At 59.6% G+C, this 14,507-nt stretch overlaps 1 protein-coding gene across 1 annotated transcript in view; it reads left to right on the top strand.

The window, feature by feature from the left end:
• Positions 1-13,772, top strand: part of Ptprs (protein tyrosine phosphatase receptor type S) — a 47,207-nt gene extending 33,435 nt beyond the window's left edge. Inside the window, exons 12-34 of the mRNA XM_051172822.1 lie at positions 117-310; positions 431-457; positions 1,793-1,910; positions 2,521-3,120; positions 3,476-3,573; positions 4,110-4,363; positions 4,718-4,811; positions 4,906-5,121; positions 5,392-5,549; positions 5,823-5,834; positions 6,295-6,407; positions 7,752-7,849; positions 7,946-8,069; positions 8,392-8,567; positions 8,655-8,774; positions 9,517-9,671; positions 9,754-10,039; positions 10,207-10,385; positions 11,983-12,109; positions 12,187-12,312; positions 12,904-13,058; positions 13,151-13,286; positions 13,399-13,772. Coding sequence (XP_051028779.1) covers positions 117-310; positions 431-457; positions 1,793-1,910; positions 2,521-3,120; positions 3,476-3,573; positions 4,110-4,363; positions 4,718-4,811; positions 4,906-5,121; positions 5,392-5,549; positions 5,823-5,834; positions 6,295-6,407; positions 7,752-7,849; positions 7,946-8,069; positions 8,392-8,567; positions 8,655-8,774; positions 9,517-9,671; positions 9,754-10,039; positions 10,207-10,385; positions 11,983-12,109; positions 12,187-12,312; positions 12,904-13,058; positions 13,151-13,286; positions 13,399-13,467 — 3,635 coding nt within the window. The 3' untranslated portion in view covers positions 13,468-13,772. The remainder of the gene's footprint in view (positions 1-116; positions 311-430; positions 458-1,792; positions 1,911-2,520; positions 3,121-3,475; positions 3,574-4,109; positions 4,364-4,717; positions 4,812-4,905; positions 5,122-5,391; positions 5,550-5,822; positions 5,835-6,294; positions 6,408-7,751; positions 7,850-7,945; positions 8,070-8,391; positions 8,568-8,654; positions 8,775-9,516; positions 9,672-9,753; positions 10,040-10,206; positions 10,386-11,982; positions 12,110-12,186; positions 12,313-12,903; positions 13,059-13,150; positions 13,287-13,398) is intronic.
• The last annotated feature ends 735 nt before the right edge of the window (positions 13,773-14,507 follow it).

Here is a 14,507-nt window from a genome sequence, read left to right as displayed (position 1 = left end):
ACTAAGGGGTTGGAGGGGGCCATGCCCTCCCGGGCCAACAGCTGCCCAGCACCCTGGCCCGGGGCAGGGCCTGGCGCCCCGGTAACAGCCCCGCCGCCCCCCCTCCTGCCCGCCAGTGCCCAGCGCGCCCCCGCGGAAGGTGGAGGCGGAGGCGCTCAACGCCACGGCCATCCGAGTGCTGTGGCGCTCGCCCACGCCCGGCCGGCAGCACGGGCAGATCCGCGGCTACCAGGTCCACTATGTGCGCATGGAAGGCGCCGAGGCCCGCGGGCCACCGCGCATCAAGGACATCATGCTGGCTGATGCCCAGGTGGGCGGGCGTGGCTGGGGTGGCAGGGGCGCCTGGGCACTGTCTCCTCTCTGTTCCCCACTCCGCTGCTGGCTACCCTCTCACGTCCTCCTCTTTCCCCTGCCACCGCCTCCCGCTCAGTGGGAGATGGACGACACTGCCGAATACGTAAGTAGTCTCCCAGGCCACCCTGCTGTCTTCACTGTGCAGTCTGCACGCCTGTGGTCCCGGGGTCTCCTCCCCTGTGTCCCTCATGTGCCCTCTGTAGCTTCTGATGGACCCAGGGTGGGGAAGGACAGCTGCCAGGCTGCTGGGAACAGAGTGGCATTACTGTGTGGCCTCAGACAAGGCACTGCCTGTCTCAGGGCTGCCCTGGGTCTGTCTGACAGGAGGCGCGGACTCTGTGTAAGGCCCAAAGTTGCCACTGACCCAGCCTGGCCCTGCAGAGGTCTCTCATGCCCCAGGGGGAGGCCCTCTGTCCTTCCTGCCTGTTTCTGTCCCCTCCTCCACTCGTGTGCTCCTGAGGACTTCTGCACTGCCAGGCATGCTGTGTATGTGCGTGGGTGCGTGCGTGTGCAAGTGTGAGTGTTTTTGCATGAAGCTGCCTACAAGCAAGTGCACGCTGCGCATGTACACAGACTGTATGCAAGATCTGAGAGTCACCATTGTAGAGTTGGCAGACCCTGTGGGCTCAGGATAGGATCCTGGTCATAGCTGGCCAGAGTCCCCAGGAAGGGGGTGGGGTGTATCAGCAGGGTAGCAGGACCCAGTGTGCTCCAACACATACGGGATATGGTGTGAACAACATGGGGTCACACTGTCATGTGCCAGCACCTGGGAAGGCTGAGGCTTATTGCTGGGGGAGTTCGGTTTCCATTGCTGACGTCTGGGACAAGGTCTCACTATGTGGCCGGGGTTGGCTTCACGCTCCCAGTCGGCCAGAATCACAGGCTTGCACCCCCCACATCAGCCTCTCTCTTACTGTCTCTGTGTTACTTGACGTCAAATTTGCAGCTTGCGTCTTAACATTGGACGGCTGTGTTTCATAACTGGCTCTCACAGTTCCAAATAGTGTGAACTGTGGACTTTCTCAAGCTGGTTGTGGGCACCAGCTCTGATAATCCAGTGGGCTCAGAGGGAGGCCAAGCCATACCAAGGCCCCAAAGCAGGGTGTGGCCTGGGGAGTTAGAGTACCACCCAGGACCCCCGTGGCTGGAGGGGAGTGAGAGGTAGAGAGGGAAGAAGGAGGAAGGAACCTGAGCGGACATGCAGGTTATTTGACTGACTCTACAGGTGCTCTCTACTGAGAATGGGAGCTGGGCACCTGATGACTGTGTGCCCAGGTCACGTGTTTCTGACAGGAGTGTGAACACTGCATGCCACGGCCTGTGCATGAGCTCACCAGCATGTTGCCTGCGGACTGGAGGCATTATCTCTTGTCTTAGGGGAGAGGGTGGACAGGACTGCTCCCTGACCACCCTCCCCCATTTCCACCCCCCACAGGAAATGGTGATCACGAACCTACAGCCTGAGACCGCTTACTCTATCACAGTAGCCGCGTACACTATGAAAGGCGATGGCGCTCGCAGCAAGCCGAAGGTGGTGGTGACCAAGGGAGCAGGTACGAGGTCACCCTCTGCACAGCCTTTGGTTCCCATGGTGGGTGGATCCAAGACAGGAAAGGCACGGGCACTTCTCAGAGGTTCTAGAGCCCAGACACTGCTGACCACGGTGTCCATCTCTGTCCTGGTCACTCCCTCTGCCTGGCTGTCTCCTCTCAACAGCAAAGTGAGAGTCAGACTTCCAATGCTCAGACACCCAAAACATGTCCTTGTGTCTCACCCAGGAACCCAAGCCTTTGCTTAAAAGAAGTCCTTCCTAAAATGCACCTTTAAAAACTAGACCTTGCCGGGCGTGGTGGCACGCGGCTTTAATCACAGCACTCAGGAGGCAGAGGCAGGGAGATCACTGTGAGTTCGAAGCCAGGCTGGTCTATAAAGTGAGTACTGGACAGCCAAGGCTACACACAGAGAAACTGTCTCAAAAACAAAACAAAACAAAACAAAAAAAAAAAACAAACGAAAAACTACCCCTTAAGGACTCGGGTTGTAGTCAGGGGTGGAGCCTTGCCCAGCAGTCCCCAGTGAGGGGCTGAGGGGCTGGGGTTTTGAGAAACTGAGGCAGGAGGCTGGCTCTGGCTAGCTCTGGGGCAGCTGAATGTCTCTCCACAGTGCTGGGCCGCCCCACCCTGTCGGTGCAGCAGACCCCCGAGGGCAGCCTGCTGGCGCGCTGGGAGCCCCCCGAGGACGCGGCTGAGGACCCGGTGCTCGGCTACCGCCTGCAGTTTGGGCGTGAAGACGCGGCCCCAGCCACTCTGGAGCTGGCGGCGTGGGAGCGGAGGTTCGCGGCGCCTGCGCACAAGGGCGCCACCTACGTGTTTCGGCTAGCGGCGCGCGGTCGCGCGGGACTGGGCGAGGAGGCGGCGGCGGCGCTGAGCATCCCCGAGGACGCCCCGCGCGGCTTCCCGCAGATCCTGGGCGCCGCAGGCAACGCGTCCGCGGGCTCCGTGCTGCTGCGCTGGCTGCCGCCCGTGCCCGCCGAGCGCAACGGCGCCATCGTCAAGTACACGGTGTCCGTGCGGGAGGCCGGCGCCCCGGGGCCCGCAACCGAGACGGAGCTGGCGGCGGCGGCCGAGCCGGGGGCCGAGACTGCGCTCACGCTGCGGGGCCTGCGGCCGGAGACGGCCTACGAGCTGCGCGTGCGCGCGCACACGCGCCGCGGCCCCGGCCCCTTCTCACCCCCGCTGCGCTACAGGCTCGCGCGGGACCCAGGTAGGCGCCGCCCCGGGCCCCGGCCCGCCCCTCCCCGCAGGTAAGTCTCGGCCTCCGCGGTGAGACTCAGCCCAGGCACCCGAGGCTCCGGTCGGCACAGGTGGGAAGCGGCACGGCGGTCACGCCCGGAGGCCACGCCCATGGCCACGCCCCTCCCGCTTTTCTCCGCAGCAGCGCCGTCTCTACAGCAGCAGGCACTGGGGACAGGGCAGGCAGGGCCGGGCCAGGCAGGAAGGCCAAGGGCACTGCGCACCGCAGGGATGACAGGGGCCGCCCCACGCGCCCCTCGGCCCGCTCCTGGAGCTCACTCGGACCTGTTTTCTCTCTCTCTATCCCTGCTTGCCGCCGCCTGCAGTCTCCCCCAAGAATTTCAAGGTAAAGATGATTATGAAGACATCAGTGCTGCTGAGCTGGGAGTTTCCGGATAACTACAACTCACCCACACCCTATAAGGTAGGTGCTGTCACAGTGGCAGGTGAGCAGAGATCCGGGCTCAGGCCTGATAAGGTGCCCCTGCTGGGAGCCTGGGAGAGAGTCAGGCTCTGGCAGGCCTCAGAGAACAGTCAAGGCCACCTGAGGTCAGGCGCTTGGGAATCACAGTTTAGTCTGGGATTGAGGCTCAGTCTGGGGGCCAGGATGTGAGTTTGAGACTGAAGAGGATCAGAGCTCGGTGGAGAATGGTAGTCAGGGTTGGGATTGAAGCTCAGTCAGATTGGGACCTGAAACAGTTGGGCTGGTCCTGAGTCTGGCTTGAGAGCTCTGTCATGAGTGAAGGTCGACCAGGGATCAAGGCTCAGTTGCATCTGAAGTTCAGTCTAGGACTGGGACTCAGTCAGCTCTACTAAATCAGCTTGGAAGCCTAGATGGTTCACCTGGGAGTGGGACTCAGTCAATCAAGATCGGTCCTCAGGACAAGCAACCTAAGCCCATTGTGTAGTTGGGGCTCTGCTGGGGTCGGCCCGCCCCCGCTGAGCCAGCCTCACCCACAGATTCAGTACAATGGGCTCACCCTGGATGTGGACAGCCGCACTACCAAGAAACTGATCACGCACCTCAAGCCTCACACCTTCTATAACTTTGTGCTCACCAACCGTGGCAGCAGCCTGGGCGGCCTGCAGCAGACGGTGACAGCCAGGACCGCCTTCAACATGCTCAGCGGCAAGCCTAGTGTGGCCCCGAAGCCGGACAACGATGGCTTCATCGTGGTCTACCTGCCTGATGGCCAGAGTCCCGTGACTGTGCAGTACGCGCACCCTTCTGTCCCCTTAGCTGCCAGCCCGCTGAGTGACTGTGGCCGTCCATGCACCCTCTCCCTTCCTCCAGCCTCCCCCCATGGGACTGCCCCCACAAAGCCTGACCCTTTAGTGAGCAGCCTTAAGGCCCTGCAATGGTGTCTGTGCTTCAAGGCTAGCGGGGAGGCCTAACGAGGGGTCCCCAGCAAGGAACTCGAGGTGTGCCTGGGAGCTAGGGGAACGAGGTATAAGATTATGTGGACTGGGGTGTGCAGGAGATCACACTCTGGCAGAAGGCACGAGACACAGAGTTATGGGTGCTGCGTGGGGAGGGGGCACAAGTCCCACTGACGCTCCCTCCACAGGAACTACTTCATCGTGATGGTCCCCCTGCGCAAGTCTCGAGGCGGCCAATTCCCTGTCCTGCTGGGCAGTCCGGAGGACATGGATCTGGAGGAGGTGAGGCCACCACGCCTATCTCATCCCTGCGGCCTGCACGCAGCCAGGCTGCGGGGCCCCTAGGAGCTCAGCCCCCACGCCACTCTCTCTGCAGCTCATCCAGGACGTCTCCCGGCTGCAGAGGCGCAGCCTGCGCCACTCACGCCAGCTGGAGGTACCCCGGCCCTACATTGCTGCCCGCTTCTCCATCCTGCCAGCTGTCTTCCATCCTGGGAACCAGAAGCAATATGGCGGCTTTGACAACAGGGGTTTGGAGCCAGGCCATCGCTATGTCCTGTTCGTGCTTGCCGTGTTGCAGAGGAGCGAGCCTGTAAGTCCTCTGTGGTTGTCTGCCCACGGCCTGCCACGGCCCAGGGTGGGCCTGTCCACCAGCCTGGAAATAGTGTGCACACGGAGGTGCGGAGGACCGCTGCCTTGTCCCAGCCGCCCCACTAGGCCGATGGACACGGGGGCCTCTTAGGTTGAGAGCAGCAGAGGGAATAGCAGAGTAAAACCATCAGACTAGCGGGGGTGGGGGGAGGTCCGGGAGGGGTCAGGCTTTTGTCTGTGGCCAGCGCTGATGGCGGCCTCTCTCCTACAGACGTTCGCAGCCAGTCCCTTCTCAGACCCTTTCCAGCTGGACAACCCTGACCCCCAGCCCATCGTGGACGGCGAGGAGGGCCTCATCTGGGTGATCGGGCCCGTGCTGGCCGTGGTCTTCATCATCTGCATCGTGATCGCCATTCTGCTGTATAAGAAGTGAGTGGGCCCCAAGGACGGGGCGGGGGCTGTGTCTCTGCATGACTGTAAGGTGAGGGACTGTCACACCTTCCCCAGAGAAAGACGAGGGGAGCCTCCTCGGAGTGGGGTCCAGACATGGAGGGCAAGCCCCACTTGCCAGAGACTGGGGGTCAACAGGGTTGAGAAGCTGCTGCATTCACTGGCCAGGCACCACCTGGCCTGCGTGGTCTCACTTGATGTTCTTTTTGTTTTTGTTTTTGTTTTTCTTTCCTGCATCTGGCCTGGGGACAGCAAACCTGACAGGTGAGGACTGGCCCTGCCTGAGGCAGGAGGATGATGGGTGGGTGGGCCTGGGTTCATGGTATGTGGCCACTTTGCTGCCCCCAAGGTAGCACATATGCCTATACAAGGACCTGGGACCAAGGCCCAGTATGAGTTTGGAACTTAGGTGAGATTGAGGCTCAGTCAGTTTGGAGCTTAATCTGGGATCAGGGCTGGTCTTGGATCAAGGCTCAGTTTGGGATTTGAGCCTGAGCCTTAGCATAGGGTGAAGGATCCATCAGGATTTGGGCTCAGCTAAGCCAAGGACTCAGTCAGAGGTTGGCTCAGTCTGGGATCAAGGCTCCGTAAAATTAGGGTTCAGTGTAAATTGCCTGTTCCCCACCTCCAGCTTTTAGGCCCTGGGTCACGTGTCCCTGAGTGTGCACACGCCCACTGCAGGGCATGTGCTTACACTGGTTACCTGTCCCCTCTCTTCTCGAAGTAAACGCAAGGACTCGGAGCCCCGCACCAAATGCCTCCTAAACAATGCAGACCTCGCTCCTCATCACCCCAAAGACCCTGTAGAAATGCGACGCATCAACTTCCAGACGCCAGGTATGTGCACTGGGGCCAGAGGTGGCTGGGAATGGGGTGCTGCACTGAGGCCTCCTGCACACGCTGAACAAGCCGGGCCCTGATCGCTGGACGAGGCTGCTTCTGGGGGAGCCGACTTCTCCGAGAACCTAAAATGTCAAAGCAAAATGGATCAGGCAGAAGGGCAGGGTTTCTCTTTCTCTCTCTCACGCGCGCGCGCAGCACAGCCCTCAGGCAGGAGTTGAGGGTCATCCTGGCCATTCTTTTCCACGCTGGCCTTGGGAGGTGTCAGCGTACCAGCCCTGCCCTCTGGCTGCAGACTGTCCTGTTCCCACCCATCAGGCCTTCAGGGCTTGTCACTTGGGGAAAGGTCCCCAGAGCCCCCAGCCCCACGATTGGCCTCAGCTGCTTCTCACCGAGTAGCAGGCTTCATATTTAACCGACAGCTGCTGCCCTGCCAGGTTCCAGATGGCCCTGCACCCTCCTGTCCCCGCACCCTCCCTTGGATTGCCCATGTCACTTAACTTTAGCCAGGGAGAGTTTCTCTGTGAATCTATAACTGATGTCTCCTGATCACCCAGCATCTCATGTCACCCTAAGTGCAGCTCTGAACTAGCACATGGCAGACCTTCACATTCTAGTGAGAATTTCCAGCATTGAACTGATAGCTCATTTTCATTAAAGCTCCTGGCATTCTTCCCTTATGTCACCCCCGTACCCCTCAGCATCTGTCTCCCCCAGGTCCCTTAACCTTAGCCCTGGGAACAGTTTGTCTACTGTTTGCTCTCTGCAGCCCCCAGGGGTGCCTTGGGTTGTCCCCATCTCTGTCTCCACTTCTCTTGCCTTGTCTCTTTCCCATTTCTGTTTTCCTCTGCTTCACCGCCTGTCCATGTACCTGCTCTCTGCCTGAGCTGGCTGGGTGCAGCCACGCCCAGCTGGCTGACAGGCAGCCAGGATGGAGCACTGTGCCATGAGGACTTGAGAGGTCTCTCTGGGTGGCTCAGGGCAGCTGGCAGGTACCCACCACTCTGCAGTCCCCTGGCTCACCCCTGCTGCTGGGGCCTGAGGCACAGGCTGTTGCCAGACCCCCAGCCACCTCAGGCTGTGAGGCTCGGGACACACGGGAACTGGGGACAGTTGGGGAGAACTCGTCACACGTGCACACAGCGTGCCCCGCACTGCGCCCGTTTGGAGGACTTCTCACCCCCTCTGGTCTTGGAAGGGTGGCACCCTCGCACCATGTTTCTAAGCCACACTGGCTACATCTGCTTCTCCATCTTTGCCACCAGACCCTAGGACCTTGAGCCCTGGGCACCGTGGGGCGCGGGATGGCCCAGGTCTCACTTCCTCCTCATCTCTTTACAGGCATGCTCAGCCACCCGCCGATCCCCATCGCAGATATGGCCGAGCACATGGAGAGACTGAAAGCCAACGACAGCCTCAAGCTCTCCCAGGAGTATGAGGTGAGCTGAGGCCACCACAAGACCTTACCTGCTGCGCCCACCCCATTGACCCAGCACCCGGACCCTCCATGCCTGAGCCCGTCCTTTTCCCTGCAGTCCATCGACCCTGGGCAGCAGTTCACCTGGGAACACTCCAACCTGGAGGCCAACAAGCCGAAGAACCGTTATGCCAATGTCATTGCCTATGACCACTCACGTGTCATCCTGCAGCCCATTGAAGGTAGCAGGGGGGCTGGGCTGTGTGTGTCGTGGGCTCTACCCAGCCTGGGTCGACAGCCTGTCTGGGCAGCTCTGGTCCCCAAGGGTCAGCTCTGGGTTGTCACGGTTTTGGGGAGCGGGGCCATAGCGGCGGTGGCATGCATATGGCTTACAGTAGTGTTTGACTGCCACAGTGGGTCCAGTAGAGACAGCGGCTACCTGGCCAGTGGAGCAGACCCACAGAGGGCCATCCCCCACAGTGGCCTTGGGGCGTGCATCAGGTGGTTAGAGGGTGAGTTGAACAGTCCCCACAAAGTTGTCCCTGGCTTCCTGCCCGGCTGCAGGCATCGTGGGTAGTGATTACATCAACGCCAACTATGTGGACGGCTACCGGAGGCAGAATGCATACATCGCCACTCAGGGGCCCCTGCCTGAGACCTTCGGGGACTTCTGGCGGATGGTGTGGGAGCAGCGGTCAGCCACTGTGGTCATGATGACACGGCTGGAGGAGAAATCACGGGTGAGGCGCCACGGGCAAGGCCTGGCCCCGTGGCTCCCAAGGAGCGGCCCGACCTTCCTGAACTCATCTCTTACCTCATCTTGACAGATCAAATGTGACCAGTATTGGCCTAACCGAGGCACCGAGACTTACGGCTTCATCCAGGTCACCCTGCTAGACACCATGGAGCTGGCCACCTTCTGTGTCAGGACCTTTTCTCTGCACAAGGTGTGGCCTGGGTAGAGGGGGGACGCTGCGTAGAAAGATGAGCATGCCCCAGCCTGACATTTCTGAGAGCCCCTTGAGGGGTGGGGAAACCAAAGCCCGTTCATAGTCAGCTTCAGCCTGAGCAGCCACAGCGGGCACAAGACCAGCACAGGGCACCCAGCTTGGCACCGCACCACACTCCAGCCACCACGTGCAGTGTCCCCTAGCCCCGCCAGGGAGTTAAGTAGACCTGTGGCAGGAGGGAGCTCGGTCACACATGTGAGCATCCTGACCTGGGCCTCCTGTCACACAACACCCTTCTTCTGTGTAGTGAGTGGGTAACGGTGGTGGAGCACAGCAAGGAAATAGAGGAGGGGCCACAGGGGGTCTGGGTGTCCCGGGCCTGACCCTGCATGGAGCCCAGCATTGGAGGAGCAGGCGGGAGGGGCAGGCAGGCCTGGGCTCAGGCTTTGGCCCGCAGGCAGCTGGGAGGGCCGTACTCAGAGGAGCTGCAGGCCCTGGGGTCAGTATGGGGTGACTCCTCCGGAAGGGGCGTAGGGAGAGAAGGTGGGAGAGGGGAAGCTGGTGTGTGACCCCAGGCTGTGGCCAGTGACCTTACAGTACAAAGACGAGGTGGGGAGCAGTGTGGGCGTGGTGGGGGACGTCCCATAAAAGCCCCTAAATCAGGGTGGAGTGGGCTAAGGTGTCCTGGGGTACACTCAGCCTACAGTGACAGACGCTGTCTATCTTCTCTCGTCCTCAGAATGGCTCAAGCGAAAAGCGCGAGGTGCGCCATTTCCAGTTCACAGCATGGCCCGACCACGGGGTGCCCGAGTACCCCACGCCCTTCCTAGCATTCCTGCGCAGGGTCAAGACCTGCAACCCACCCGATGCTGGTCCCATTGTTGTCCACTGCAGGTGCGCGCAGTCCCATCCCATGTAGTGCTTGTCCCTCCCTGTCCCCATCCCTGTCCCCCGACCACGGTGTCTGTCCCCGCAGCGCGGGTGTGGGGCGCACTGGCTGCTTCATCGTCATCGATGCCATGCTGGAGCGCATCAAGACCGAGAAGACGGTGGACGTGTATGGACACGTGACGCTCATGCGGTCGCAGCGAAACTACATGGTCCAGACTGAAGATCAGTACAGCTTCATCCACGAGGCGTTGCTGGAGGCCGTGGGCTGCGGCAACACCGAGGTCCCTGCGCGAAGCCTCTACACCTACATCCAGAAGCTGGCCCAGGTGGAGCCTGGCGAGCATGTCACCGGCATGGAGCTGGAGTTCAAGGTGACTGCTGGGCCACATGTAGGCCAAGCCTGGGTGTGAGCCCCAGGACCCACGGGGGACCCCCACATGTGCACAGTAGATAAAATGACCGTGGTGGCGGCAGGAATCTTGCTGTGGCTGCCCCGCCCCATTTGCCCTGACCATGTCCCCATCTGTCATCCCCACAGAGGCTTGCCAGTTCCAAGGCGCACACTTCCCGTTTCATCACCGCCAGCCTGCCTTGCAACAAGTTTAAGAACCGCCTGGTGAACATCCTGCCGTACGAGAGCTCACGCGTCTGCCTGCAGCCCATCCGTGGGGTTGAAGGCTCGGACTACATCAATGCCAGCTTCATTGATGGCTACAGGTGCCTTGGTCCTCTGGGATGTGGGCAGGGTTGGGTTCTTATGAACAAGTGCTCAACTCTGCTGCACTCCCAGCCTTGGCTTCATGGGACAAGGTTTTGAGTAGCCCAGTCTGGCTTTGAACTTGTAACCTCCTGCCTCTGTGGGCTGCCATGCCTGGCTCTTATTTTTTGTTCTTGTTGTTGTTTAGTTGGGTGCTAGTGTGCATGTATGTGTGTGTGCGCGTCATGGTTAGAACAGAGTTCAGTTGGGGTTCACGGTTGGTTCCAGGTGGTCATGACCACCATGGCTGCAGGCAGCATGCTGCAGCAATAGCTGACAACTCGCATCTCATCTGCAAATTAGAGGCAGAGACCTGGGCCTGCTGTGGGCCTTTGAGCTCTCAGCCCCTCAGGGACACACCCCCTTCAGCAAGGCCACACCTCCTGAAACCTCCCAAACAGTTCCACCAGCTGGGAACCAAGCACTCAGACAGAGTAGCCTGTGGGGGGCTGCTCTCTCAGATGTCACACTGGCTGAGCAGGGACCCTCCCCCCAACCAGGACTGTTCCATGTCCACATTCCAAACACTGAGGACTGAACTCACCATCACGCTTGCAGACCCAGCAAGCTGTCCCCATGCCTGGCCTTTGTCACCATGGGAGTTGCATGAGGAGTCTAGATATAACCTCAGTCATACTGACCTGAAAGCAGAGTCTCTCTTGGGGTTCAGGACACAGCTCAGTGGTTACAGCACCAGCTGCTCTTGCAGAGGACCCCAGTTTGGTATGCAGTACCCCCACCCCCGACCTCCACAGAGCCTTTAAGTCTAGTTCCTGGGAGACGATGCCGTCTCATACCTCTGCACATGTGTCTGTAGTCACACACTGGAGCAGCCTTTACCTACTTGGTGGGTTCTTTCTTCCTCCCTTCTCTACAGTCGCCTTTTCTTCCACCCTTTCAAGCCCCTGACACTAGATATGAGAGAAAAACTGATAGAGAGGAAAAGAAAGAGATCCTTGAATAAAGTTGATCCAGAAAGGGGGTCACGTTACCATTAGACTGCTTTTTACTGATTAGGGGTGTCGAGTTCCTTGGGGCAAGTTTTATCTTAGCCATCAAGATAGATAATTTCGAGACAGGGTTTCTCTGTGTGGCTTTGGCTGTCCTGAACTCACTTTGTGGACCAGGCTGACCTTGAACTCACAGCTATCCACCTGCCTCTGCCTCCCGAGTGCTGGGATTAAAGGCATGCGCCACAACGCCAGGCTTTTATTTCTGTGTTTTTTAAAGAAACCAAAATTCCAAAATTCTCACTACATGGTTTCTCGGGGGTGGGGAGTGGGGGGGATGTGGTGTGTGTGTGTGTGTGTGTGTGTGTGTGTGTGTGTGTGTGTGTGTGTGTGTGTGTGTGTGTGTTTTGTGTGTGTGTGTGTGTGTGTGTGTGTGTGTGTGTGTGTGTGTGTGTGTGTGTGTGTTTCTGGCTGGGGCAGGTGTCTGGCCAAGGCTCTGGCCCAGAGAATGTGCTCTGATGGCTTCGGAGGCTGAGGGGCCTGGGCAGGGCTGTCTCGGGGAACTGCGGCCCTGAGCCTGTGCTACTCACCCCCCGCCCCCCAACAGACAGCAGAAAGCCTACATTGCGACACAGGGGCCACTGGCAGAGACCACAGAGGACTTCTGGCGAGCGCTGTGGGAGAACAACTCCACCATCGTTGTGATGCTCACCAAGCTCCGAGAGATGGGCCGGGTGAGTGAGTGGACACCAGGGTGGACAGGGAAGCCATGCTCAGGGCCACGGTGCTGACCCCACCCTCTGCCCCACAGGAAAAGTGCCACCAGTACTGGCCAGCCGAACGTTCTGCCCGCTACCAGTACTTTGTGGTGGACCCCATGGCAGAGTACAACATGCCCCAGTACATTCTGCGCGAGTTCAAGGTCACGGATGCCCGGGTGAGTGGCGGCCACGGGAGGCGCTGCGGCTCCTGGGAGGGTAAAGTACCTGGTGACCTGGGTTCAAATCCACGGCAGCCAGGTTGGAAGTAGGGTTGTGGCTGCCGCATCTGTTCCCTGGCTGTGGAGCCTAGGAGGTGGGAGGATGGGTGACAGGGCTTGCTGGCTGCCAGCGCAGCCTAGGGGCAGTGAGGCACTGTCAAGAGAGAAAGGCGTAGAGGAGGGGGTACAGCCACCAGTCAGTGCCAGGAAGACCAGGGCCTGGAGGAGATGGTGGGAGAAGGGATGAGCCTTGGGTGGCCGAGCATGCGTGTTCACAGGAGCGCTGTGTGGGTGAAGTGGGTGGGAGAGGCCTGCAGTAGGTGGCAGGAGCAGCTTGGCACCCTCTGGAAGCTGTGGTGGGTTTCAGTGATTACCGGGACGAAACCGGCAGCCAGTTTCTGCTGTGGTCGGTTGGCTGTGTGGGCAGCCAACAGTCACGGAAGGTGGCATCTTGGATAGCAAAGGCCCCCGTGGCTATGAGCGTGTTGCCCATGTAGAAGATACCGTTAGATGGTGGATCGGGTTGGTGACCTGGCTGTCCTCTCCCAGGACGGCCAGTCCCGGACTGTCCGACAGTTCCAGTTCACGGATTGGCCGGAGCAGGGTGCTCCCAAGTCAGGCGAAGGCTTCATTGACTTCATTGGCCAAGTGCATAAGACCAAGGAGCAGTTCGGCCAGGACGGACCCATCTCGGTGCACTGCAGGTGAGCCGCACGCTGGACCTAGTTCCGGATGGTGTTGGGGTTGGCACTGAGAGGCCGTCACCCACGTGTCCGCACGTCCCATGCCCTCACAGCGCTGGAGTGGGCAGGACAGGCGTGTTTATCACCCTGAGCATCGTGCTGGAGCGGATGCGCTACGAGGGGGTGGTGGACATTTTCCAGACAGTGAAGGTGCTTCGGACCCAGAGGCCCGCCATGGTGCAGACAGAGGTATGGGGGCGATAGGAGCGGGGGGGGGGGGCCCTCTGTGCTGAGCCTCAGTTTCCCTCCTGGGAACCTGTGGTCGCGGAGCGTGTGCCTCAGTGTCCCCTCTGCCCTGCAGGATGAGTACCAGTTCTGCTTCCAGGCGGCGCTGGAATACCTGGGCAGCTTTGATCATTATGCAACATAAGCCATGGGCCCCGCCCAACACCACGACCCTGCGCCACACGCCCCAGGATGTGAGCCCAGGCCCCGCAGTGGGGCGCGAGGAGGCCCAGGGGCGTCTTGGGGACAGGCGCCTGTCCCTGCTGCCTTCTGAAGGGCACAGTCCTCATTCCCTTCCGATTCCAAAACGAGGTTCCGGGGTGGGGGGTGGGGTGGAGAGCAAACGAGGGTGTCGCCACTGCTCCCCACGGCCAGGGACACACAGGGACCGAACGCTGCTCCTGCGCTCCCCTGCCTGCCTATTGGCGACATTTTCTTTTTCTTTCATTTTTTTTTAAATAGTGTATTTTTTTTCCTCATTTTTTTTTTTTTTTTAAGAAGAAACAAAATCGTGCCGGTCAAAACTTTGAAAAACAAACAAGATCACTGTTTGTGCCTCTGTGGGAGGCCTATTTTTTCAGTCAGCGTGTCGTGTGGCGGTTACGTGTGAGTGTGTGGGACTGACCCTGCAATGGCTTCTGTGCGTTTGTTCTTTCCCACGTCTGACACTGTCCCTCGTCCCTGTGTGAGTGGCACACTCTTAGTTTTTCTTTTTTCCTTTTTACTTTTTTTTTTAAATCAATCTTCAGACATATCAGATATGGAGGGTGAAGTTCTGGGGGCACTCGGGCCAGACTACAGGGACATGGCCACCGAGGACACAGTGGTCCGGCCTCGCTGCCCCAGTCTCTGGCATACCAGGGAGGGTCCTTGTCCACTCATGGCCTCTGCACCCCACATGGAGGATCTAGTCCCCAGGACTATGGGATACTTGGGGGACATTTGACCCCCTGGAGCAAGTGAGGTCTTTCTCTTTGTACGACAGCGGGTCAGCACTCGTCCGCGCTGTTTTTTGGGCAGAAGCAGCGGGTGACGCCCCTGTATGTAGATAACCGACTTTGTATTAAAGAAAGATTCGTCCGACCTCAGTGAATGGACTGGTCCTTGATGCGGCCACTGTTGCAGGGGCGGGGGGTGGTAGGATGGGATGCTGGTGACCACCGGGCCCAAAGAAAAGGTGCTGCC

This window comes from Acomys russatus, chromosome 31 (genome assembly GCF_903995435.1).
Source record: "Acomys russatus chromosome 31, mAcoRus1.1, whole genome shotgun sequence".
Taxonomy (NCBI): Eukaryota; Metazoa; Chordata; class Mammalia; order Rodentia; family Muridae; genus Acomys; species Acomys russatus.
This window is presented reverse-complemented; position numbering and strand designations above follow the sequence as displayed.